The sequence below is a fragment of the Haemaphysalis longicornis genome, unplaced genomic scaffold (assembly GCF_048455015.1).
Source record: "Haemaphysalis longicornis isolate Haplotype H1 unplaced genomic scaffold, Haemaphysalis longicornis Haplotype H1 scaffold_7, whole genome shotgun sequence".
In the NCBI taxonomy this organism is placed as follows: Eukaryota; Metazoa; Arthropoda; class Arachnida; order Ixodida; family Ixodidae; genus Haemaphysalis; species Haemaphysalis longicornis.
Window position 1 is genome coordinate 75,403,678 of NW_027526422.1, and position 27,775 is coordinate 75,431,452.

Below are 27,775 nucleotides of genomic sequence, written 5' to 3' on the forward strand. Positions count from 1 at the left end.
CATCAAACTTTAAATTTCTCCTTGGAATTGCAGGAAGGAGCAGTCCGCGGGGACGGGCAATCTTGTTTGTACATCGAGGATTTCCAAACCACAGATGTATCCGTTCTGCATGTCTATAATGTTTATAAGAGTAAACACAGGCGCGTCTGGTATCTCTGTTTATTTCTATGCTGGGTAGCTGCCAATGCCAGAAGTCATTTCGGCGTTGCGGATGAAGCGGTCTGGTACACGCATGCTGCTATTGAGTAGGCTTGACCATGAATGCTGTGACCATTTCCACGAAAACGTCGGGCTTGTCGTTGTGGACCCAGTGTCCGGCCCCTTCTGCGGTGACGATGCGTGCCTTCGGGAACGTTCGACGGATGGCTCCACGCTCCTCAACCCTGAAGTAGAAAGAGAAATTATCGCAGTTCGCTTTTCATGAAGAGTGCGACTAGCAATTGGAGTTATTTTTAAATCTGCTATTGGCTACAGCACCGTGCAGTTCAGTCCAAGTAAATATTTGACTACTGAACGGTTTGGTTCACCTGTGATTGGCGGTAGAGTAGTGAACACCATGCGACGTCCGCGGCCGCTGCACCAACTACCACATGGACATCACTAACTACCCCAGGGACGTAACCAACTAGATACGATGACATCACATTTGCTTGCTGAGTGTTTTCGCGCCATGTGAGATTACAATTTTGTTTTCCACACGTTTCGTGGTTGATGTAGATTCATTTCCCACTCGGAATTGTAAATCTCACAATGGCTCTTCTGCGAGGTCCTTTCGGCAGCACATCTTACATTTTGCACCACGGCCCCGTGGTGGCGGACCTGGTATGTTTGGGAACGTTGATTTCATTCCTGCAGAGGTCGATCGGCTCGGCTGACATCGCCGTTTTCCATTAAATTTATGCTCTCCCCTCCCCCCCCTCCCCCCCCTCGTCCGCACAGGTCGGTCAGGTAAGCACGCTAGCAATCCGCTAAATTTAGCAATGTGGACTTGACTTGACAGTGTGTCGTCAACGGTGACGTCAGCAAACCGTCGGGAAGGATGGTGCGAGGGAAGCAGCACTTTCCAACTCTAATTTCCCGTTAAAAATGCGCGTAACTCGGTTGAAAAGGCTGAGAACATGGTGACTGCGTTCTAGACTTTAAATACGTAAGGTAGTTAAGAAATGTTTTTGAACTGACTTCAATATCTGTTTACGCAATTTGGAGAACATTGCCTAATTATGAACATATGAAGTAGTGAAAGTGATAACGATCAAGCACAATTTAGATTTCATTTGTTTGAATGCAAGATCGCAGACAAAGCCGTAACTTAAGTTGCTAAGGCAGGCTACACGTAGTCACTTAACTGCTTTTACGGATAAACGTTTCATGTGCTTTTTGAGTTACTTGTGCACACGTACTTAGTTGCGGTGGGAGGGGGGGTGGAGAGGGGAAGCAACGGCACATATCAGGCGCTTCCTTTAAGGGAGTACTGACACGAAATTTTAAAGGCGAGGTAATTTCGGAGATAGATTCGTGTGTACACACATGCATCATCTGCAAAATATCAGCGGGAAATACAGCCTAGAACATATTTAAAATCAGTTTTAAAGTGTGCGAAACGCAACCTTGCCGACATTCCCTGGATGTGGAATAAATAAAAACATACAAACACGTCATGCGTTTGTGTTGGCCGCTGCCACACTGCCGGCGTTTCTCGCCGGCTCGCCGCTCCAATCGGATGTCGGTGTTTTTGCTCTCGAGCAACGAACGATCCGATCGTTGGCGGCGGAGACGCCGGGGTTTCATTGGGTCATCGGGCAGCTGGCCGCGACCTAAGATCTACTGTGATTCCAGGTCCTCTATTTTTATTGCTTTTTTATTACACTGGACGCGAAAACGCGCCGGGGACACGAAAAGCACTCTGAGGGAGCCGCACGATCGCTGCGCATGGCGGCCGCCACGGCCGCGTAGTGGCTCGGGCCGGCGCAGGTAGCTCGAGCGATAGCTTGTTACCGCTGCACGAAATTGGGCTCAAGTACCAAACAAGGCAGCACATACGAGAAATCAGTTGATGATTCTCTAGTGAATTGCATTAAAAATTGTCGTCTGCACCGCTTACGATAGCGGCAATCGAATATACGCCGCAGTGTTAAGCGTAATACATCTGTAGGCAGACCGCGTCTCCCCATCCACTGTCTCGAGCGTCGAGCGTCGTCCTCTAGCCGCGGCAGCAATTTGCGCTCGCGGCGCCTGCATCACGTCCACAGTCGTTTATTTAATTAAGCGGCTTACGAGATCAGTACGTAGGGGCATTAGCAGAAACTGCCGCCGACACGGAATCGAGTGTTCCGACAGCTCCGCTCTGCGATATCCATTTGACAGTCACGTGGGCAGCTTTGTTTATACCAAATCCAGCCTTTCGGGGCACCCGCCGTAACCGAAACTGCGACTGGCCGCATTAAAAACGTCTTTAACTAAACAACCCTCGCGCGCTGAAACAATGAAGTTTCTGCACGTGATAAATAGGTCACTAACTACTTATCACAACGTAAAAAAACAAAGTACAATTATGTTTGCGTCAGCGCCCCTTTAAAGGAACCATTAACAGAAAATACAACTTTGTTTATGCGTGAAAAAAAAAAAAAAACTAGCCCACTGAATTGGTAACTCACTCAGCTCGATTCACCACGAAAGACGTTTCTTTTAACCGAGAGAACACAAGAAATACTGAAAGCTTGCTAACCTTGCCCTGCAATGACGTGATATGCATGGGCAGGGGTGACGTAGTATGGGCCAGTACTATAGAAACATAGTTATCCCTTTGTTGACTCCAAGCTAGCATTCATGTGATGCGATCAAACGGAACTAGAGACCCCACTACAGTCGCCCTCTGGTGTTTCTTGGCGCGATATAATGACACGAATTAAGTAGCGATGAAGCGATGTATTTAGATAATGCGATGAACTATTTACATGCGGCCATAACTGAGCCCGGGTTGGCAGCGCCCCGCACACTGCTTCTTCCTTGTCATCATCATTGAGGGTGGGCCATGGCGCCACGGGGAGTGTCCACCACGTCCCGTGGCAATATATATACACTCACATTCCGGCAAAGAAACTTGACAATGTGTGGGTACTAGCTAGTTGGCATTCCATGGTCAAGACTTTCAGCGCGAAAATATTTAGACGAAAGACGTGAAGGATAGGGACACGGGCTACCGTGGCTGACGATGGGTCGGAAGCCGCCGAAAAGAGTACAAACGTATACGAAAACGTGCGCGCCATCCACACTGTGATGGCGATGACAGTTATTAGAAGTGAAGGCTGAAGAGTGAAGGTTGAAGAGTAACTCTTCGGTCTTCACTTCTGTTTCCTAGTATTTTCCCGTGCGTCCTCACTCGCTTGGTCGCATGGTGCCGTGACGTAAGTAGACGTTCATGAAAGTGAACTTGTACTGGTGATATTATACATGCCCCATTAGTCAAACAAGACAAAATATCCCACCTACGACGAGTTTCTTTAAGGGACCGAGCAAATACGTGCCTGGCATCTCCTGAGAAGCTTTCGAACGAATGTTTTTTCACTTTTATATCGACCTTTACGTCTGGAATGTACCGGGCGACTAATTTAGGGGAAACCTCGAACGTAAAGGAAGTTACTGAGAAGGGAAACTTTACCGAACATTACTTCACCGCCGGGTTTCCACTAAACTGGCCGTCTGTTACTTGTACCCCGCATCGAGTTGTCGATGAATACGCTCTCGCGCTAAAAACGGCTGGCCTTCTGCTTAGTTTAGTTGGCATCCTACAATCGGGCTCGTATCTCATACCAGGACGGATTTTTCTTAAACTGCGAGGTTTCTGAAAAAGCTTTATCCGCGCCGTCTGCATTTGACGTGATATTTTCTTCGTATAGAATATGTGTATAAAGCAGGCGTATTGGACTTAATTATACGAACAACACTCAGTACTTGGAAATTCCAATTTTGCAGCAGCGCAATAATCGTTCGGGGCATTTTGCAGCTTGTAGTGTTTTTTATGCTCTGTATACACTTACGTAATTAGCTGAGATAAAATAATTAAAATAGTTAGCAATTATAAAGTTGTGGAATGTGTAAACAACCAAAAATGATGAAAAATCATCGAAGATTTTTTCCCCTGCAAATGTAATACAATTGGGAAAAAATAAAAGGTTTATGGCAATTGCTTTGAAAAACCAGTCGACAATAAGGAAATCAGAATGAATGTGAACGCGCGAGCAAACAGGAAAGCGAACAGTGATCGCTGAGCCATTCTAAAAATACTCCCAACCTACAGATACTGAAGTGTTTCCTGGTACGCTGTCATTCTACTCTTTGTGAGTATAAGAGTATCGGGGTGCCTTCTGTTTAGCAAACAAATGGCGTCTTTCCACTTCGAGATCGTCCGCAGGTTGGACAAAGTATTTGAAGAGACCTCGCGATGATATCGCTGTCACGGCTCATTATCTTGGACGATCCTCGTGATAGGGTTCCCTGCCGTGTGGGTTATCGCTCTGAAGACGTTGAAATAGAAGCGTTTTGTTTTCCTTCACTTTTACTGCGTCTACCGCGAAGTGAAGGAGAAGTGTTTGTATGCTGTCGTAATACCAGGAAGTATTTGCAGATAGCGCCTTCCCCTCTCACGCTGTACACCGCCTTACGTACGTGAGGCTGTCGATGCCATTGAGATAAGCCGAGGGTCCGGTTTCAGCCTTTTGGCTTCGGGACCCCCCTGCGCGTATATAAACGTGTATGTATAATATTCTTTGAAATCAATTGGTGAGCATCCGTGTCTTATGAGAGGCGAGAAGGCTATAACTGTTTGTTTTGAAGAAAGTAATATGGCCACCGCATATACGGTTTCCTGTCTTTTTGGCTCTCGGGCCTTTTGGGCCTCGGGCCTTTTGGCTCGTGGGCTTTCACATCTCTCCCAAAGTGGACCGCGTTAGTACGCGCCAAAACCCGCGGCCAAGTACGGAGCCAACTCCCGCGCTACGAACCCAAAGGAAATGCTGTGCGCGCGGAACGTGACGACAGCTGTGACGAGACGCCAAGTATTGGCAAGGAGCTCTCACTGACCGAAGAATTCGGGGTTGTTTCAGGCGCTAAAATTAACTTTAGTAAGAGTTCTGGCCATGGGTTTTGCTCATGGGCGCTCACCCCATTTGCCGGCATTGAATGGTCATGTCAGCCACCAAAATACCTTGGCCTACCAATGGACTGCTATAAGAATAGCACAATATACTGGCGGTAACAGGGGAAAACACTCCGTCGAAGTATGCTCAGAGTTCTGTGCCGTATAATCTTTCAATTTCCGGAAAAGCTAAGGCGTGTAACATGTTTCCCGCTACAATATTTGCTGTGTTTCACAAATTTTGCACTGTGCGCGGCTCCACGGTCGTCTTCTTTGGAGCACTTTGTTTAGGCCCATCTGTGCGGGAGGGCTCGGGCTGATGCATCTCTATTTGAGGCAACTACTCGCGCGTTTTTGGTTTCTCCGCGACTCATCCCATCCCATTATTAGAGCCTTTTGTCCAGTGGGTTCTGTGTATGTTCTTCCTGATATTATGGTTTCTTCTGAATTTTTCTCACAGTCGTGTCTGTGGGGATTAATGCATGAGGTGTGTTCTTCTGTCAGATATTTATTGGCTCGTTTTTCACTGACTATTAATTTACGGTGTCGCGCAAAACAGTCTACAGAGGTTCATTATAAATGCTATTTCCTGCACCAGTCTACAGATGTCTTTATGATGGTTTATCCGGTCATGATGTCCTTAAAAAAATTTGTAAAGTGCCTCTTTCACCATGTATAAAATCTCTATTTTTCAAGCTACATACGACGGAAACCTTGCCCGTTAAAACAAGGCTGCACAGTAGGAACATTTGTGTGTCTTCTGTTAACTGCAGACTTTGTGATGCTCGAGAAACAATTGAGAATTGTTGCACTGACTGCAGAGACGCTATATTGTTCTGGGATGCGCTTCAACGACCGCTCCATCATACTTTGAATTAACACCCCACAGTGTGCGGTACCTTGTAGCTCCCTGCGATAATGTGCCTTATGACGTTCTTTTTCAATTGGCCCTACACAGTTTATGGAAAACTCACACGTTAGGCAGAAACACTGAGCCAATGGTATCGTCCAAGTTGCACTTTAGTCAAATAATATTTAAGCTGAAAGGCTACTACGGCCGAGATGATTCGGGGCCTGGCTGGTACGATGTTTTGCACCGCTCTGTATCCCTGCCCCTCATTACCTGCGGGAATCGTCAATACTTTGTTCGCTGAATTCCGGATTACCTGCTTTACCCTGTATATATTAACCGCCAAGATTTGTAAATAGTTTTTGTATATATGTTTCTGTGACTGTATATAATATTTGAATGAAAAGCTATAGAAGAAAAAAATTCCCCCGCATTTCCCCGAGGGGGAGAATGTGAAAGTGCGAATGCACGGTTGTCGGCCCGCTTGCGGCGCTTGCGCTCGGCCCCCGCAGCCCACCGCCTCGCCGCCTTCTCTTCCATCTCTTCCATCGGGTTTGTAGTATCACGTGTACACCACGCAGTTATCAAGCCGCTATAACGCCGCTGAGTCGCCAACGCACGCCGCTGACGACGTAGTTTGAATGCGTTAAAGATATAAGGCGCGTTACTGACAATATCAGCGTCGCGTCCGTGGCTTATTCGGTGGAGCGTCGGGCTGCGGCCCGCAAAGTCCTCGGATCGAAACCTGGCGCCGGATGCTGTTTCTTCTTTAAAGAGCACTGCGGACGCCGACGCCGCCGCCGGCGGTGGATGGTTTGGGGTCGCTTATAAAGTGCATTCGCACTTAAAACAAAAAGGTGGTAGCTCAATCGGATAGACGCCGGTTTCTTAACGCGAGGGACGCAGAATCGATTGCGACCACGGGAAGCGTTTTTTTTTTTCCCACTTGCCTGAACATGTTATTTCTACCCTTTCCTGTGGCCTTTGGAGTGGCCCATGGTTAGGTTGCCGGTTTAACGGCGTAAAGATCCCGGGTTTGATTCCCGAGACCTCTCTAAGTCGATTTTATTTTCTTGAGGCTTCGGGGCTTTTGGGTACGACTGCCGGATTTGTGCCGGCCTAAACAGCTGGGCTGTTAACCCTAACCACCCCTTCTTAATAAAGAAGGGTGAGAGGAGCGCGAAAGCTAACAGTGGGTCCAACCTTCGCTGAAACGCGTCCAATCGATCGTCACACCCTCAAGCACCCAAATCGTAAAACGAAGGGCGAAACCGCGGGACGATTTTTCGCGCACTAAGTCAACGAATCTATACGAATGAACTAAATGTGTACGTGGTTTATGAGAAAAAAAGGTATGCTATTGTACTCATTCCACATCATCGATGCGTGCGTTGTCTTATCTAGAACCATTCCTTTTTCGCGATTTTCAAGCAAACATTTTGACACAATTGAAGCCGGTACCCGCCGCGGTGGCTCAGTGGCTATAGCGTTGTGCTGCTGAGCACAAGGTCGCGGGTTCGATTCCCGGACGCAGCGGCCGCATTTCTGATGGAGGCAACAAGCAAAAACTCCCACCTCCCCTCGCGGGAACCCCTGTGTAGATGCGACGCATAGGCGGAGCGGCGAAGGGACCGCGTTTTCGCGAGTTTTCCGCGGACCGCGAGCGGCGAAGGGACCGCGAGAGAGTGTTCGCTATCGGAGAGGAGAGGGGGTGAGCGCCGGAGAGCGCAGCTGGCGCGGCAAGGAGAGAGATATATATAAACTTTATTTTGAAGCCTGTGTCCAAAGGACTGCTCGGCTTCTTAGTTAGGTTGCAGGGACTGTAGTCCTGGCTATCTATAGTCCTGGCGTGTTTCTAACGTGGTGCACCAGCGTGGTCCAATAGAGCTCTTCAAGCTCCTTTAGGGGGGGTGACCCATGCATGCCTCCCAGCAAGTAGGGCGCTTTGTGGCAGGAATTGGTTGCAGGGAAGATCTCAGGGTGCTTTGTATGTTTGGGCATGTCCAGAGGGTGTGTTCATTGTTGGGGTATTGGCCGCAGTGTGAGCTCGCGGCAAGGAGAATTGGGGAGGGGTGGACAACGCCGCCGACGACGACGACGACAACGACGACGACGCCGGAGGGACAAGGCGAGTGAATCAGATGCTCTGCATCTAAAAACGCCCGTGTGTTCGAGATTTCGGTGCACGTTAAAGATCCCCAGGTGGTCAAAATTAACCCGGAGCCCTCCACTACGGCGCGCCTCATCGTTTGTGTAGCGTCGGTGCATTAAACCTACAATCAATCAATCAATCAATCAATCAATCAATCAATCAATCAATCAATCAATCAATCAATCAATCAATCAATCAATCAATCAATCAATCAATCAATCAATCAATCAATCAATCAATCAATCAATCAATCAATCAAGCAATCAATCAATCAAGCAATCACAATTGAAGCCGGTTTCACGCACGCGCCGAGTGTGGAGAGATCTTATCAGAGCTTTTAAGTCGACCAACCGGTCTACGGGGAAATGCATTAGTTTATTGGCAGAACATCATCGGCCCCACTGAGAAAGTTTTTGTTTTGACTTCTGACAGCAGTGCACGTAGTCGTCTAGCTCCATTAATCCTTCGTCGAGTTCAAACCTCGCGCTTTGACGTACACGAAGATGCAGCATTAATTAGCCACTCTACTGTGGCGGCATCGCTGCGGAAAGTATAGGGCCCACTACGCGTGTCTATTGAAGTACGCAGCTGTCAAGTGGCGGACAGAGACACAGAACGGCCGCCGCTGTTGGGAGACCCTTGGAGTGCAACACAATTGCAAGTTCGTGACATGTTGGTCGGCGAAGGGCTGTCAGCTGTCGGGTAAATAACTCTGCTGCTCTCACGAGAAAGATTTAGGACAGCGGAGCAATAGACGGGTGTTCGAAGCCTCGACGTAACCGGAAAGAGAGGGGAAAAAATTAGCAGTGGCTTAGCTCGGCTATGTCAGGATATACACAGCATGGGCTAAGGTTCATCTGGTTATTCTTAGCTTTCCTGGTTGTCCAGGATTAGCTTGATTATCATGCTTACTGCTGCTTCAATGACACACACACGGTATACGCATTATGTGACACACGTATATTTATCAAGCGGCTCCGGCGCAGCGTCACCAATCGCCTTGTGGTTCCTTAGGGCAAGTATTGTACCTTTTGTATACTGCAATGCCTGGAGTAGCCAACTCCTGGTTGGGTTGGAGCTAAACTCTTATTTCTAATTATTATTTCTCTCTCTCTCTCTCACCCCAGAGCTAAGCTGATTCCACAGGTGCACGCCGGTGTTGCTGCGGCGCACGAGCCATCGGTTCCACCCCCGGCCACCTCTCGCATGATCAAGTGGACCGGGCCGCCACGTGCGGAACAGAGGTCGGCGAAGACGCTGGGCGTGTGGGGTATGTGAGAGACGCCGGGAAGCGAGCAACGTTCTGTGCGCCGTGTGACGTCACTGCTTCTCGCGCATGCGCACCACAGCTTTCCTGGAGCCACGCGAAACTGCTAAACCTCGGCCAGTGTAGCTCACGCTAAGAAAAAAAAAGACAATGGGGGAAGGAATATGTGCAGTTCATTTCTCAATTTTGCTGATTGTGTAGGCGTAACGCCGGAACTTCAGAGCGAGCCAAGAAGCACTGAAGGCGGCGAAGAGGTGAACAGGGTAGACGAGGGGGAGGAGGAGGGAGGGGGGCGAATGCTTTTTCGGCGCAGCTGTGTTGTATCACAGAAGGCTGGGAGGCACAAAACAAACAATAATTACCAAGGTAAGCAATTTGACTTTTCATCATCGTCATCATCGTCGTCATCACCATCGCCGTTGTCATCATCAATTCAGTGTCCCCTCGCAACCGGGTCAGAAACGTTAGCGATGGAAAAGGATCGCCACTTTGGGTTGCCTGATTATTCTGCATAGGCTGCGCTTGAACGTGGCCTGCACAGGACATTACCTGTACGAAATCCAGCAGGCATCTTCACCTTTTTGATCCAAGTATTACTCACGAGAAGACATTCATCATGACATATGCGTGTGTCCAAAGTACATCGGGCACAGACGGAAACTCATATTATCTTTGTGCAGGCAGATTGGTGCGGGACTCGAGCTGAGGGCTGTTTTGGGTCCTTGGTCGGGTCCCAGTCAGGCTACACGAGCTACCAAAGCTCTCTTAGAGTTCCTTCGGAGCACAGAACTGGACAGGGTTTTGTGATTGAAAATCTTGGGCGCGCCAAATGACATCTTTCCATTTTTATAGTTTTTTGTTTTCTTTTTGTTTTTCTTCTATCTACTAGAGCAGCAAGCCAGCGCGACGGCTCGGCTAACCTCGCTGGTCTCAATTTTGGTTACGCTGGAACTTCTCTCTCGTTCAAAAATGGCACCCGGCATTTCTCCCTCGTTACATCTCCATTGTGTAGGCCGCCCTCAGGACGCTGGAGCGCGAGCGAAGCACGGAACATGGCCAAGGAAAATAGACATGACCCCTAAATTGCTCGATTGTTCGTGCTATGTATATACGTGCCGCTGTCAAACAGCAAACGTGACTGATCTTTCAAGCATTCTTCCCACCGACACTCGCCGGGAAGCCCGAATTTCGACGGATTTCGTGCCCGACATTGAATTCCCTGGAGTGCATTGGCTCTTATCACTAGCACGCGTCCTTCATTGAAGGACTAAGGCGACACTGTCGTGCGCCTGAGCCGTGTAGGATAAGGCGGCGATAAACATCGTGTGCCCGGTAATACAGAGACTATCAGCGCGGTACTTAAGGCGAGGCTTATCAACTACTCTGCGTATAGGAAAGCTCTGGATAGAGACTTTTGCCATAGAAAATGCACAGCAGCGTAAAGAAATTGTGCTTCCTTTGACTTATTGATTATCGGGTTAAACGCTCTGACGCTACACAGGCAATGGAGGCGCGTCGTAGTGGACGGCTCCGGATTAATTTAGACCAGCTGAGGATATCTTTAACGCGCTCCTAAATCTAGACACACCGGGCGTTTTCGCCTTTCGCCTCCTCAGAAAGGCGGCCTCCGCGGCCGGGAATCGAACCCGCGTTCTTGGGCTTAGCAGCACAACGGCTTAGCCACTGAGCCACCGTGGCAGGTAAGTGTAGTTCGTGGTAACAATGCCAGTACAAGTTGATGCTTCGAAGTTAATGACTCAGCGAAGGTTCAGGTTGTATGCTTAGAATGGGCGTACAGATGAGGGGCGAAGTGAATGAGGGGAGAGTAAGTGGCCCCTACCCTGGACTTCAGTTTTATGCTGCAAAGAAGCGCTAAGATTAGGAAAATGAGTAAACGTTTGTTTTTATTGTTCAGCAATTCTTAAAGTTAAACATGTTTTCTTCTCGTCTGTTTTTGGTTTCATTTTAAAGGCAATAGTTTTGTCTACCCCCCCCCCCCCCTTTCTGCCCCTTTCTTGATACCCGCTATCCCATCTCCGCCATTTGAGAAATTTCAGCAGGCGCCCAAAGTTTTCTACAACTAAAACACATGATATTATGAAATAGCAAAAACTTCCTAATTTCACTGTAGAGTCCGCGAATAGCCCACAGATGGCGGCATTCTATTCAATGCGAGAACAGCTTTCTTGTTCGTGTATTTCCAAACGCTTCGCTTCGCTGTACAGCGCTGCCCAGGTGGCATGAGTGAAGTTTTTTCGCGCGAGAACGTTAAAAGAGTACTGACACGAAATGTTCGTGTTAAGTTTTTTAGATGCAGAGCATCTGATTCACTCGCCTTGTCCCTCCGGCGTCGTCGTCGTTGTCGTCGTCGGCGTTGTCCACCCCTCCCCCATTCTCCTCGCCGCGCCAGCTGCGCTCTCTGCCGCTCACCCCCTCTCCTCTCCGATAGCGAACACCCTCTCGCGAGGGGAATTGGATTGGATTCGATTGGATTGGCTTGGATTGGATTAAAGTGGATTGTGTTGGATTGTGTAGCGTCATAGCCGCGGCAGACGCGCTGGGGCCGGCGCATGTGCAGTACTCTCTCTTCCGCGGTTTCCGCTCCTTCGGGCGCGCTGCGCATATAACCGGTGTGCCGTTCTCCGGCGAAGCAACATCCACGCTTGGCTCAAACACCTAGAGTCCACGCCGCTTTACAAGTACGCCAACGTCGTCATCGACTGGGACCGGCTTACGCAGTCCCCTCAACGTTATGCGCGCTATAAAACGCGGTCCCTTCGCCGCTCCGCCTATGCGTCGCATCTACACAGGTGTTCCCGCGAGGGGAGGTGGGAGTTTCTTAGCTGCGGGGTCGTAGGCACCAATATATGGGCGCCTACGAGCTTAGTAATCATTGAATGGAACATTATACCGTCGATAGCATCGTAAGAAATTATTTACAGCCTCGATTATTCGTGTCAGTTTTGGTTTCGACTAAACGAACACCGAGGCGGCCGCCATGACAGGAGGACGCTCGTGACGTCACTTTTTTCGTCGCACCACTAACGGTGACGCAGCAGAGAATATGCGTGAGTCATCCTTCGGTCAGTCTACAAGACGCAGGGTTGGTGTTTATGGGTCGCCACGTGTGGTGATAGCACACTATACCTGATAGGTTGTATATTTTTATGTCTAGCGTTATTTTAATGCGTAGCTAGCATTCTTTGCCGAGTCCCCCCCAGCCAGGACTGTGTAACGCCCTGCCTTTCCACGAAAATGCAGATATCGCGGAAGTTCCAGATGTAATCGGTATAGTGGCACAAATAGAGTAACTGGTCGCACGAAATTTTGGAAAACATAAGAAATAAGAAAAAATATTTCGCGGAAGTTCCAGATGTAATCGGTATAATGGCACAAATAGAGTAACTGGTCGCACGAAATTTTGGAAAACATAAGAAATAAGGAAAAATATTTTAAAAATATAGATAATGTCAAAAAGTATACGGCATGCTATTTCTACAATAATGCAGATTTCGGGAAAGTTCCACCTGTAATCATCACAATAGCGTAAATGGACATGGTCGAACGAAATTTTGAAAGACTAGAAAAATGAGAAGAATATAAAATAATTAGGGAAAATGGCGAACCGTGTAACGCCCTGCATTTCCACAATAATGCAGATTTAGCAAAGGCTTCACTTGCAATTGTTATAATAGCATAATTGGAGATAATTGGTCGGACAGGATTAAAAAAAAAGAAAAAAGAAAATTGGATGGAGAAAACTCACACTGAATACAGGGGCATACACATTAATAGATAAATCTCTAAATTTCTGCAGAGTTTTTTTTTATTGATAATCTCTGTATAAGCGGTAATTAGTTGCGTTATTTGGGTCAGTTGCACCATATAATAAATGTGCCAGTTGCTAGTAGCGCGTCGTTTTGTGCATTTCCCTCTTTGTCAACTTTTTTTTCGGTGCCTATTTTTAAGAGAATGTTACGCATTATACCATTAGACCCGCTTTGGCTCGAACCTAAGCCGTCAGTGCCAGAACCCAGAACTGTACCTCGAGGCCACAGAGCCAGTACGGCGGGCTCCTTTTACCAGTTTCTCAATGGAATAGCGCGCTAAATGAGAGCAGCATTTCACGAAGGGGGCACTGGGGAGTGAAAGTTTGGCAACCAGCCGCCCGCTCTCATCACTGTTCATTTTTCTGATTGATTGGAGCCTTTGTTTGAGGAAAGGGGAGGCCCGGAGGTAGTGCGTGGGAAATGGGAAGGGGAAGTAGTCGAAGTCCTTCGTCAAACAATTGGACGTCTGTGTGAGCACTCATTTATCGTCATGTCCGAGGTGTTAAGGCAATTCTCGGGATGGGTAGTCCTCCCCGGACTACACTAATCTCGCCAAGTCTCTGATTGATTGATTGATTGATTGAATGATTGATTGATTGATTGATTGATTGATTGATTGATTGATTGATTGATTGATTGATTGATTGATTGATTGATTGGTTGATTGATTGATTGATTGTAGGGTTTAACGCGCCGACACAACACAGGTGATGAGGAGCACCATAGTGGAGGGCTCCGAATTAATTCTGACCCCCTGGGGATCTTTAACGTGCCCCGAAATCGTGGACACACGGGTGTTTTTACTTTGCGCCTCCATCATAAAAGCGGCCGCCGCGGCCGGGAATCGAACCAGCGTCCTCGTGCTCAGCAGCACAACCGCCAAGCCACTGAGCATAATTATACGCCTCGAGCTTCGCAATCGCTGCGCCGCCTGCCACCGCTTCTCCGCGGTGATTACGGGAGGAGCGCCGCTTGGCTGATAGGGGTTCATGCAGTGTTTTGATTCTCTTTCCCTTCTTTCTGCCTTTCAGCGCCCTAAGCAACTTGTTATGGGGACATCTGTAAGCAAATAGTACGTTTGGGGCACTTCAAAAAGCAGCTGTGTCTTGGTAGAGTGCTCGAACGCCAACAAGAGCTATCCGGGGACGTGGTCCTGTGCGCTTCTTGGCCGCTCTTATGGTCGTCGGCGACGGCAGCAGCATATTGTCGCGAAGCCGAGGTCTGTTGATGTTGTCTGTTTGTTTTGAGCTGTGTGCTCGCTGCCAAGGCTCTTGCTTCCAAGTGTTGTGTGTGAAAACGGTTCGGACGCGGCGATGCCCTGGCCCCCTTTTTTCTTAGAAACTCCTCCGGCGTGTGTGTTTGCCCGTAGGCTGACCGGGAGACGGGGCTGTTGGGGGGGAGCGAGCCATCGTCTCAGCTTAGGTTACGGCAGTGGCGTTCCATTCCCCCCGTGGCGTGTGCGCTGGTCGGTCGCGTTCGGGCTCCGTGTCCTCAGTGTTCTTCAGACGACCTTCCTGTTTTTTCCCCGGTTTACTTTAGTGCGTTTTGTCTAAACTACTTTCTTTACACCCATGGTTCTCCAAGCACGCGTTTTCGGGTTCGGCCTTGTGTCTGTGTTCTGATTGGAGCTAAGAAGCGTCTCGCGGATTGGCTGCGGGTGTGTCTTGTTCCACGCGGTCCGCACGCTCCAGGATGCACTTTTTCCCCCAATACGTCCCCCACCGGACCGCTTGATGCGGATATAACGTTGGCTCCGCCGGCTATTCAGACGGACGGGCGGCAGCTGTACCAGGGGAGCCACTTGCTGCCGAGCGTCGGGGCCAAACGCCGGGAGCCCTTCGCTCGCCAACAATGTTTCGTTAAGTACTCTTGATTGCCTGTTTTCTCCTATTTTTATGTAAAAGTTGTAACGTTTTGACTCTATGTTTTAAATCGAAGTGTCAATAATTAAACAAGTTAACCTTTTGAACCTCTAAAACCTTCGAGTGCGTCATTGCCGGACTCATCCTTCAACAGTAGCGGTGCTGGACCAAATTACGCCGTTACAATATCACCACTGTCATCTCTGAATACGCCAGCACAAGCGGTTCTGTTGTCGCTGTGTTTAGATTGATGCTGGCAGCGAAAGGTTGGTTTCGTATTGCAGCACGGGCAATGAATGCGGCTTTGTGTCAAACATATACGTCATAGAAAAATATAATTCGGGGATGTTATAACCCAACATCTGACAATATCTTGGCATTTTATGGGTATATATATATATATCAGCCACATGAAAATGTTAGGTCTATTCCAAGGATGCGCGTCATTAAATTATTACGTACGCCCTCGCACCTTATAGCAAGAACCGAGAAGAGCTAATGATATCACGAAAAAATAAATGCTCTGTAAGTCCAGTCCACAGAACCGCTGGACTTACAGAGCATTTATTTTTCCGTGATATCATTAGCTTTTCTCGGAAAAATAAATGCTCTGTAAATCCGATGTAGATACACTTAGAAGCTACAAAATTAAGACTGCAGAACAATGGGAGACTGTTCTGCTCAGCTCCACACCGGAGGCACAACTGACAGCAGTCCGGATGGCCGAAGCCGCCGCGAGGATCCAAGGAGTCCTGGCTGACGGATGAGGGAGGGAGACCGTCCAAATCGTCTACCCTTTAGAACCCATCTCGGGCATCAAATAAAGTCATCTTTCTCTCTCTTTCTCTCTCTCTCTCTGTAAGTCCAGAAGAAGCAGAATAGCTCGCAGGGGAATAAAAAAAAACCATTGCGGAAATGCTAAAGCATTCGTTTTAAAGGGCTCACCAGACCAACTAGACTCGAAATGCACTTCTATTTCGAAGGACAAGGGGGGGGGGGGGGGGGGGGGGGGGCTTAACTATATTATTGTGTTCAAATGCAGAGCGAACTCAAGGAATGAACGTTTTAGTAATCACACACACAAGCTGCGCGTTAGCTTTCCTTTTGTTTTTCGACTTTGACGACCAGCTGATCGCTCGGCGGACGCATTTTTTGAAGTGTATATATATACAAGGCAGGCGTCGTTCACAAGCGATAAAAGGTGTCGTAGGAGAAGTGTGGTGTCTGAGCCCTCTGGTTTCAGTTTGTTCTAGATTGTGCAGGCTCCCTGTGTCATATGATGACGTTTCGAAGAAGCGTTTAGTCGCGGACGCGGATTATTCTATAAGCCTGCCTCCACGCTGCTCGCGGAGGATATATTAATGTTTGCGAGCGCTCACCTCGCGACACGACGACCCCCGCATTAAATTTTTTGTCATGTGGTGATTCCAGAGCATAACTTTGCATTAGTAATCATACTACTTTCATAGAATGTTCGTGACATGTATGCCAAATTTGGCTTGTCCAGGGTAGTGACCAATATCTGAGGTATGATATTGGCAAGCATAAATGGCGTGCTGTCAGGCACGAGGGCTCAGCTAGATTATGTAAGCACACAAAACCAATTCATACCGTAGTGTATAGCCATAGCATGACCATCTGAGGAAACGCTGTTTACGGAGACACCGTTAGTAAATTTCAGAGGAGTGGAATGACAATCAGCTCCATGTATATAAACCGGTTTCGCGACGCCGGCCTGTGACACACACCTGGCGGTTATACAGACCAAATGTACCACGCTAAGATCGCGTAAAAAGCGTTTACGCACTTGTAAATACACCACATTTGCGAACAGGGGGACTGCTCCAAATAAATGTGTATTTCCAACGCATAAAAATAGTAAATCTCAGTCGGGAACGTGCAGCAAAAGCAGCGGCGACAGTGGGTAGCGGGCCGGAGACTCCCGCGGCTACTTTCGAAATGGGCCGCTAGGGGGATTTCAGTGGCGCCCCTACAAGCAGCGCTCGAGGCTTATAATTTCTTAGTGCTTCCAGATTACGTATACTGGCGGTAGTGACCCGATTTCAGTCAGAATAAGCGCGTCCGTCGCGAGCATACGACCTCCCGCTATCTGTCATGCACCCATGTTGGTACGGCTCCCGTGTCATTATCGTCATCATCATCATCATCACTGTCGTCATCATAATCATGACTTCAGACAAAGGCCACTCCCATGATCATGCAGCCATTTATGAAATATTCCGGTTGCTTTCGAAATTTTCCGATTTTTTCCCTCCATATCGAGTCAATGATCTATCCCTTCTTCTAGTCCTGTCCCTTGGCGGCCACTGTGGTACTCTGATGACCCACCAGTCATGAGTCCTCCTTACCACACACCAAGTCCAAGTCCCCACCTTCCTTTTAATCTGAGCTATGACGTCGCCCACACGCGTTTACACCCCGGTACAAAGTGGTGCTCTCTTATCCCTAAGCGTTACTCCTATTATCATTCCCACTGAACCTTTTGGCACCCTTTTTAGCCAGAAAGGTAGAAAAAGCGTGTTGGAAGGCCATTACACCCTTTTTCTTGAATTTCAACATCCTTTTCGTAGCTGTACGCCCTATTTGTGTTGAAAAAAAGGTGTTGACCAACTTTCAACACCTTGGTTTTTCGTAGGGCGTTGAAAGGGTATGGAAAAGGTGCTCATCTTTTGATTCATTAACGCCATGCATGCATGTATAACTCACTGTTAAGTACAGGAGATTCCCTCATACCGTCATCTCCACATCGTAAGAAATGTTCAAAATAAAAACAAAATTGTTCGCGTGCAATGATCGCTCGTTTCCCTATACGGTGCCTCTCGTTGCCCAAGTCTACCTCTGGCACGTGAAAAATCGATTTGAACTTTTAAGATTAAAAAGACTATATTTCTGTGACGAAAATGGTGTTGGCCGAGTGCAACACGCTTGTCTTTCTGTAGGGTGTTGAAAGGGTGGGAAATAGGTCTTCAGTTAAAAAAATTGGGCCCATCTCCCCGCGAGGGGGACTCGAGTAAATGCGTCGCATAGGGGGTGGGTGTATTGCGTTAACGTTTAGTGTTTAGGGAGTTGGTGGTAGTGAATGCGTTGTATCAGCAGCTTCTTGACGTAGTTTGAATGAGTCAAGGATTTAAGGCGCGTTCGTAGCCTTTGATTCTGTGTCGGTTTTGTGGCGCAGTGGGAAGAGCACCATGTACCTCGCGTTCCGCCCACAGGTAGTGAATGCGTTGTATCAGCAGCTTCTTGACGTAGTTTGAATGAGTCAAGGATATAAGGCGCGTTCGTAGCCTTCCATTCTGTGTCGGCTTTGTGGCGCAGTGGGTAGAGCACCCTGTACCTTGCGTTCCGCCCGCAGGGTCGTGGGATCGAAACCAGGCGCCGGTAAGTATTATTTTTTTTAATATAGCGTAGGGGGAGGGGTGCGGACCTGTTGTTGAGAGCGAGGAGGGTAGCGTGATGCGGGAGAGGAGGAGTGGGGGAGAGGGTGCACCTGCGCGCTGAGCTGTTGCGGACGGACGGCGGACGCTACATGTGAGTTAAAGAAATGCTCTGCATTTAAAAAACAGCGGAGCTGGCGTTTTGACCTAGTTTCTTCCGGTGTTGCTAAGTTTGGCTACGCTATGCTAGGCCAACGCCGCCTGTATAAACATTGCCTAACGCGTCGCCCGCTTTCCAATGGGAGCGGTAGGGACGCTTAGTTCAGGCACTCATCCGCTATGTGGCGCGCGCCGGCGGACGTCTCGCCTTACGTCACTGCTCGCGAGTCGCGAACACTGCACCCACTTCTACAGCGTGTCTGTCAGCTTGCCTCGAAGGGGTCGGAGCGCCGCCTAGTGAACACTAGAAAAACTGTCAACTATTTTGAATAGTTTCCGAGAAGCGGCGCTGGCTGGTGGACATGAAAGCACGCAGGAAGGCTACGTAGCGGGAAAGGGTAGGAGAGAGCAACAGGAGAGTGGCTGTTTGGCCATTTTTCGCTCACGCGTCAGGCAAGGATTATACAGGCGGCGTTGGCTAGGCTTTGATAAGCTTTGTTAGGTTTTGCAATGTTCTTGCTAGGCCAGGCTAAGTGCTGAGGGGTGAGGCCAAGTTAGACGGATATTACAAGGCTGTTCCAGTGTCTCTCCCACACTGAGAGCGGATCCAAGGGTGAAACAAGCGAAATCGAACCCAGCTCTGCTGTTTCTCCAGCCTTGCACCACCAGTGCAAGCTGCGCTCATTTGTTTCAGTTTTAGAATTCCAAAAATACTAGTACCTATCAAATCGTATAACAGGTGCACATACGCGTGCGATCCTTTTGATAACACTCGAACGGGCTCGAAAGCCGGCTTCACTGCTGTAATACCCTATCTGTGGTGGTGCGCCCTTTACAGGCGGTGCACGTATTTTTCTTTGTATTTTTTTGCTAACGCCACTTGACTGGAAATAAATAATGCCAATTAATATTGCTTTAAACATCGTGAGGTACAAAACATCGCCCCGCGTGTAGAAAATGTTCAGTCCACCCGTGTAAAAAAGGTATAAAATACCTCCAAAGTTGGAGGTCTCTTCCACCCACTTTCTCAGTTGGCGGTCTTTTCTTACGCCCTTTTTTTACACCCTCTTTTTTAAACTTCCAACACCCTAATTTATAGCTTTACACCCCTGTCGGAAAAAAAGGGTGTTGAAATAATGAACGCCTTTCTTGAATGGTGTTGAGATGGCGGGGAATATCTGTTCGACATTTCATAAAATTATATGACCTGTTGAACATAATAAACTACCTCGCGATTGAAACGTTTTTGCAAATTCCCATGCTGATTTGTATATGCTCACATTAAAATGCATAATTCTAAAATTAACGCTAAATATCTGGTTGTTGCGACAAGCCCGCTGACTCTACCGGAGGGCAAATTTCCTCTGCTGGATATAAAAGCAAGAAGAGCCGATGTGTTTCTAAGTAAGTATGCACTCGCTGTACCGATGCATCCCGTTGGTTTTCTTACTCAATTCCTTAGTAGTCCAAGTGTGACTTGTGCGTGTCTAATGTGCCTGTACGTCATGCTGCGCGCTCCGCCGATCCCCATTGGCCCGCGTAGCTGCGCTGCCCACACCCTTTTTAGGGTGTTCACACGAACACTCTTTTTCTTTCATCTTTCCATCCTTTTTTTTAGCCAAAATACCTTTTAAAGGTGTGCGCCTGGGAGAATATTTTTGCAGCCTTTTCGGCCAAAAAGGGTGTAAGAAAAATTACACCATCTTCCCGTAGGGGAACTCTGAGTAGTATGCGAAGCAGCCATGGGGTCAACTGAAGTTCCCATTAGTTTTCAGTTCGTCGTTTCCTTTGACGTTCAGCTTCGCGTGCCTTCGTTGTATAAGTAGCTTCTTGACGTAGTTTGAATGAGTGAAGGACATAAGGCGCGTTCGTAGCACATGCTCCCGTCTCGGTTTGTAGCGCAGTGGGAAGAGCGCCACGTACCTCCCGTTGCCGCCAGAGAGTCGTGGGATCGAAACCGGGCGCCACCTAACTGTTTCTTTTTATAGTGGACTGCGCTGACGTCAGTCCAAACGCTGACGGGGCTGAAGAGACGCGCATGCGCAGTAGTGTGCGGCCGGCGGACAACCACAACTGTTACAAAAAAAAAAAAAAACAACGACAACGAGGGAGCGAGGGACACAGCCCCGAGCATGAGATGCTTCGCATCTAAATGTTTAGTGTGTTCCTTGCATGGCAATCTGGGCCAGCGTACAATTTCTTTAGAGGTGTTTACTAAGGAGCCAGGTTTCCGCCCGTTGCTGCTACCCGTTCCTCCCATATTGGGCTCCCATACCTAGCTTTCGCTGCGTAATTGTACTGCGTGCGAGTATTGCGAGCGCGAGCCGCCTCGATTTTCCCATGGTCGGAGTCCTTACGAGACGTATGGCGACTGTCCTCCGCAGATGAACAGCGCTTCGACGTCCGAGCTGCGTCCCTTGAGGCTCCCCGCGTTCACGAGCTTGGAGATGTTTTCCCTGACGGTCTTGACGTTCACTCGCCACTCGTACAGCCCGTCACGCTCCTGCAGGTTCGCCAGAAGGAGCGCCCGGATGCTAGGGGTCTGCGAATAGAGGCCAGCGAAGCTGTGTTTACGCGGGGGTTATTCAGGCTGGCTTTCCTGATGCTGGTGTGAAACGGAGCAAAAGAAGAAGCAGCACATGAAGGCACAAAGCAGCAGGAAAAAAAATTGGTCTCTATCGTATGATGATGAATAAACGTTTGTTAGAGTCAGAGTTGTTTGACCACCAGAGGGGGAGCTTCCATAGTCCAAAAGGGACTAGGTCTGAAAGACCTGTCTCTCCTTGTCTAGTAGGTGTTGTTGGGTATCTGAGTTTGAGCTGTGCAGACGACCGTCAAATATAAATAAATTAGTTCACATAATTTGGAGCTTTCTTCTGAGACAATGTCACAGTGAAGCACCAAAGGGGGGGGGGGAAGGGGGGGTAGCACCCGTTTTTTACATTTCGGATTCGCTGGGGAACGGACAGGGCACTAACTTCATCAAAAATAACGACTTGATTCACTTTTAAAGTGAAGCTGTCTGAATACAGAACATTACGGGAGGTTATGGCCATGCCCATTTTCTTCGCTTAATTTCAGCTTGAATGTCTTCCACACGAGTCTGTTCGCTAATCCACGAAGTGATTTCTTATCCCTAATCGTGACCTCTGGCATTCTTCTTTCCATAGGCCGTTGGGCCGATCCAAGTTTCCTTTCAAGTCACTTAGTGAGACCTCAAGTTTCTGCCCTATACGTCATTACTGGAAGAACGTACTGGTTGTATATCGGCTTTTTGAGTGGCAGGGGGAGCTTACTATTCAGGGTATCAGTATTTCTACCCAAAAAAGCCCATCCCATGCTATTTCGGCGGGTAATTTTCTTTTTATGATCGGGATCAGCCCTTTTGACTTGTCCAGACGTAATCGCTTACTGTCCCTTACTTGGCATGCTTATTCAACATAAATCGCTTACTGTCCCTTACTTGGCATGCTTATTCAACATAAACATACGTTTTTGTGTTCATTATGAATTATTTATCCAACATATCTGAGCAATATTGGCTAAACATGCTCTGCAGTTTCTGGCTGGTTTGACTGAAGTCACTGAACAAGCCAATGTCGTCACAAAGCTTAGGTGGCTCAGATATTGCCCCCCTCCCCCCTCCCAGAGGCAGGCTGTAAATGGTTGAACCTATATTGTGTCCCCTCGCCGGACAGCCTTGTGTATAGGAAACAGACGAGTTCTTTGGTGGAGCCGTACAGTTCCTGTGCATCCGTCGTATATATATCTTAAGAGTGAAATATATGCCTTGTCGACTCCGTTCCTACTGACGTGGGCACTGATTCAAATGTGTTTTTTTATATTCTATAAATTTCATGCACAACGGTGTATTATGGTTTTAACATTCCCCGATTACCTGGTTGAAAGCATAAATATGGGCTAAAGTTGAGAAACCTTCCCTAAAACCGGCCTATTCTAGTGGCTGTCGAAGGCCTAAAGTCGCACTTGTGTGGTTGAGAATTGCAAACAACAATTGTAACTAAGATCAGGCTGATGGTTCTGTAATTTTCAAGCTCTTTGGTATCACCTTTCTTTAGTATAAGAACTAAATTCGCGCTTTTGTAAGACTTTGGTACTGTTAAAGCCCTCAGACAATGCGAGAATAGGTCTGCAAGCTTTGTCAGCACAACGTCCCCACCAAAGCACAAAATATCGACCGTAATGCCATCATCTCCTGCAGCTTTCCCTTTCTTCATAGCCTTGAGAACCATTGATACCTCATCTCTCGTAACAGTCGGCACCTGCACGACATCAGTAATCGCAGAACATGTCTTTGAGTCAGGTTAAAAAGCGGAGGGTTTTGCACAAAATTACTCAGCTATTATTCTGCATTACTTATTTTGCCATTCTAATCCAGGAGTGTATATATTATATTTTTGCCAATAGCGAGTTCGCTCCTAGTTGCTTTCAAACTTCCTTCGTGTTTCAATGGTGCTTCAACTGTTGCAATGGTGAATGCACGGATGTCGGCAGTCTTACATTTGTTGATCAATTTCGACAACTCGGCCCATTCTGTTTGGTCTCTCGCACTGGAGACTAGATTTTGCGGCGCTTTTCAATAAGTTACTTCGTTTTCTGTGATAACTTCGATTCATATTGAGGCTGTCTCTCCAACGGCTAGTGCTTACTGAATGACCCCATTCGTGAAATGATTGTTGACGTTGACATCTTCGTCTTGATTACAGCACGGAGACCATGTTCTCATTGTTCTTAATTCCACCTGAATTCCTCCCCTTTTCTTCCTAAGAAGGGCAGGATAGGCGCTTTAGCATAGTTCCGCTTTAGCATCGTTATTCTTTCCCTTCTTAAATTCAGGCGGATGCAGCTGGTGACCACCCTGTGACAACTTGTTTTGACCGCATGCCAATTGCTTGTACCTAAATGTACCATGCGTGGAGTTCAAGTTCAAATGAAGTAAATTTCATTTTTATTGCACCTTCAGGGCCTTTCGAAGTCAACTTCTTGTTACTTCTTTCGATAAGGAATTTATTCGAATTTACAGGATTTGGAGGTTATTCCCTTCAGCTAAGTCAACCAGCGTTTTCCCTGTTTTTAGAGTCTAGGCCAAATATCCCAACCGCATGCTCCCCCACCTGATGTACTCTTATCCAATGCTGATAGAGTACGGAGTTTTTACTTTATTTATTGCCAATCTGACGTATAGCCCTCTGAACCAAGAACTCTACCCAAAACTGATGTGTTTCAAAGTGCCCGCAATAACAGCAAATATCCCCAACTGGGAGCACTGGAAATCCCTCTCCGACCATTTAAGTGGCTTAACCCTCCAATGTTCCATCGAATACCACATAGCTCATGCAAAATAACCGTTAAACTGGCTTCGCCTGAAAGAGTTTGTCAATAGTGGGGTCGTAAATTCATTTGGGAGGCTTGTGGCAAATGTACCAGAATACGTCAGGCAAATGTACTGCTATAAGGGTTTGCTAAATGGTCAGAGACAATACCCTCCTATGCAACCTATGGCACCGATAGTGGAGGAACTAAGACACTTGCCGGTGCGCTTTTTCGCTGCGTCTGGGTCTTGTAGAGGCAACTACGCCAGAGGAAGTCCTTATACTCGACGCAGGGAACCACTGCTCGCATCAAAGCTTGAGAAATAATGATGAGAAATTTTAAATTGCCGTATACGGTTCGTGGATGGCCGTCGCGTTCCATAAGCTTCATCCTGTATACTGATAACGCGAGTGTGTGTGACCGTTAAATAGCAAGGCGTCTCTTACGGTCACTCGAGATGCGAGGATGCGGTCAGCTTGTCGGAGAGCCTGTTGAAAGCTCAGGTTCGGAGTCAGCTCCAGCAGCACAGCGTCCATGGCGTCCAGTTGCTGGGGCACCAGGTAGTTGCCAACCACAGCCGGGATGGTCGATGGGCCGACGTCGATCACGGCGATCCGCTCGACTAGAGAAGGCTGGGGAGGGAAGAGGGGAATGGAAAATAAGGGCAGGAAGGGGCAAACCGAGAAGAAAAAGGAATGTTACGCGTCCTTTTTTGTAAGGGGGGGGGGGTGGGGGGCGTGGAGGGGGCTTCCCAAGATGTCCATCTTCGGCTTCTTGAGCCGCCGCACAGTGCTCCTGACAATGTGCTCAGAAACGCTTCGCGTTTCAATTTGCGGAAGAGAAATAAAGGGAGAGAAGGAAGCAGGAGGATGAAGAGCATGCTGGGAAAAAAAAAAACGAAAAACCACTGCAGCCAGTCATCTCTCTCACTTGCGGGGGGACATCCGAGCTGATGTGCAGAGTATAGGGGTACGGAATACGGAGCTCGAGATGAAAGGGCGAAACAGTGATACAGAATTAAGGAAGATTGAGTAATGAGAAAATAAGTTAGGCGCTAACTAATACGTGGGAGAATGCCGAACGCTACGCTACACAAACATCAGTTCGGTGTCGGGCTGCCTCAAGGAGGGCTAGGATACTCAGAAGGTCAGGGGACCTTAATTGACAGCACAAGTGCAGGTGTTCCGCGGGCGGGCTGTTCCAGGAGGGCTTAGAAGTTCTTCCACCGTGGTGACCGTAGTAGTGTGTTGAGTAACTCTGCCATCCCCGCCTCATACTTGAGCACTCACGGTGTACTCTACCAGACAGCAATAATATAGGGCTTGGAGCCAGACCAAGCCGGTCTTGTCGCTCGACCACCCACAAGGTGCCCTCGTGGAGTAGTAAAGCCATGCTAGTCGCGCTTTTTGGTAAGCATGCACGTGTACGTACTCACCCTGCTAAGAGCGAGCAGCATGGCCGTCCTGCCTCCCATGCTGTGGCCCACGAGCGCCACCCTGTCCAGTTCCCGCTCGTGAAGGAACCTCTCCAGGTCGGCCACCATGAGGGAGTAGTCCAAGTCGCGCGTGTGCGGGCTGTCACCATGGTTGCGCACGTCCACTGCGTACACCTGCGCGCGGGAATCAGACGAACGTATACGTACTTACAGCACCTCAGATACCGCATAAGCACTGTTTTCTGATTGAAACTGAAGTTTGCACGCTACTTATCCCAGGGCGGGCACCGGCCTGCGTATACGTCCTGCTTCTTATACGCTTTTGGAAACGTTAAGCGGAAAGAAAGGGTAAAAAGGAACGGGGTCGCGTGAAACCTTGTGATTCTTCTGAAGGGGAGTTAAAACCACACTTGCGAGGTTGTTGCGACCGTGTACAACTAGAGCTGTGCTTTAACTCGTTTAACCATTTCAAAGACAACAGGCGCACGCTTCGCAGTCATTTGTGCGCCATAGGCTTAACACTTTCCTCGGGGTAAAAACGCAAAATTCGCCCCAAATGTATCACCAATCTTCTTCAGCCTATGTGATAGGTCATAAAAGTACAAAATCCGCTGTGATTTCGTACTTTTATGACCTATCACATAGGCTGAAGAAGACTGGTGATAAATTTGGGGCGAATGTTTTGTTTTCCGCCTCGAGGAAATTGTTAAGCCTATATGCCTCACAAATGACCGCGAAGCTCCCCGGAAGCGAATGTGTGACAAGAATCACAAAAGGCCGTTCGTTCCATGTGTAGGAAACGTTGTGTACGCCATTCCCTTGAAGTGCCGTAAAGTATGTGCCGGGCAAACAGGTCGTTGCCTGGACGACCGGCTGCGTGAGCATGACTACAATGTTCACAAAGTTGTCAAGGGCCACTTGGGCATTCATTGCCGCAACTGCGGTTGTACGCCCCTGTTCGAGAGTTGAGCCGTCATTGCTTGTCACGCCAACCAGAAGACAAGGAAAATAACTGAGGCGGCCGAAATAGCACGCATGGGGGATCGCTGCGTGTCCGCACCGTCCGTGGCCTTGTCCGATAAGGAGATTGGCTATCTAAGAGGGGTGTGGTTGCCACCTTAGTCAATGCCTCGTGCTACCTTTTGTCGACGTCACATCGCTGTGCGAATACTTTTGTGTGCAAATTTTATCATGCCTTGCTTCTCTTCTGTTCTTTTATATCTTTGTTTCTTTACGATAATATCCCGCCTCAGTGTTTAAATTCATGCCTTTTTTTTTTCAATGAAGCGCAGTTGGAAAAAGCGAGTGTGTCCGCCTGCTGCCTGCGTCCTTATCCGTTTTTTTTTTTTTGCGCTAAGTGAAGTCGTGGATTATGGCTACCAACTAGCCCAAACCCAAACTCCACTTTGGCGGCCACAACTGAGGTTTCACGGCGGTGTTATAAACGAGCGAACGATGGGAAGAAAGAACACCGAAATAAACCGGTGGAGGAGACTGTCGCGAAATTGTGAGGGGGACGGCCGTTTGCCGAGGCGGCGCGAAACGCTGCTCCGAAAGTGTGAGGGGTAGGCCAGTTGGCGATCCCGAGACGGAAATGTGTGAAAACCACCCTCGGTGTCTACGCGGCGCCCGAGAAACGAAACGCAAAACCAGGTATCCATGAAAGCAAGCGTCTTGTTTTTTCAAGTTATGAGTGATACACATTAATCGGTTTTTCGGGTATTTCGTCGTCGTCCTCATTGTGTAGCCGTCCGGGCCACGTGACATTTGCGCGAGAGGTTCTAACTCGATTTACAGAACATGCTCGGTTGCGCCGCGATGCGCTCTGATATAACTGCAGAGTAGCGGGCACCGCCGTGCGTTCGCTGATAACGTGATCACTTCCTGAAACACAGCAGCTACGCGCCCTGACAGAGAAGACTGCAGCTCGTGCTGCGCGCAAACTTCGCATTAGGGAATATCGTAATCATCAGGCATTTTTTAACGGCATCACAGAAAATACAAACCAATACGCAGAAGTTACGCATGTTATTCAGGCAATCTTTTGCAGATAAACTGGACTGTCCACACTTATACTAGTAAGCGTCAGTAGGCCAATAACGCTAAGTCCCAATAAACGCAATAAATGGCCTGAACAATGCGAGAGGTACATAGTGGCGGCGGTACCACGAAGCAAGCATAGAAGAAAGAAGCATACATTGCGACCCGTGGAATTGGCGATCCTTTCAGAAAGGTCCTTCCAATTCTCCTTGCAGCCAAAGAGCCCATCCAGAATTATGATCGGTGGCGCCTTGGGAGGCACGGTGGCTTCGGTTGGCTCGTAAAGTGTGCAGGATAGTTGTACGGTTGAGCATCTA

At 48.3% G+C, this 27,775-nt stretch overlaps 1 protein-coding gene across 1 annotated transcript; it reads right to left on the bottom strand.

The window, feature by feature from the left end:
* Positions 1 to 145: 145 nt before the first annotated feature.
* LOC144145986 (sn-1-specific diacylglycerol lipase ABHD11-like) lies at positions 146 to 27,775 on the bottom strand. Its single transcript, XM_077677877.1, has 5 exons — positions 27,616 to 27,775; positions 25,419 to 25,592; positions 24,430 to 24,615; positions 21,007 to 21,191; positions 146 to 383 (listed from the first exon to the last, which is right to left on the bottom strand). The coding sequence occupies exons 2-5, from the start codon at positions 25,524 to 25,526 to the stop codon at positions 239 to 241; spliced, it is 624 nt and encodes a 207-aa protein (XP_077534003.1). The 5' UTR covers positions 25,527 to 25,592; positions 27,616 to 27,775; the 3' UTR covers positions 146 to 238.

What these genes read in the sequence shown, in the direction of transcription:
- LOC144145986 (XM_077677877.1), bottom strand. Translation starts at nt 25,526, where the DNA reads ATGGTGGCCGACCTGGAGAGGTTCCTTCACGAGCGGGAACTGGACAGG. An exon ending in TCCTCGCATCTCGAGTGACC is followed by an intron (nt 21,192 to 24,429) that starts GTAAGAGACGCC and finishes CTCTATTCGCAG; the next exon opens with ACCCCTAGCATCCGGGCGCT. An exon ending in GGACAGTCGCCATACGTCTC is followed by an intron (nt 384 to 21,006) that starts GTAAGGACTCCG and finishes TTTCTACTTCAG; the next exon opens with GGTTGAGGAGCGTGGAGCCA.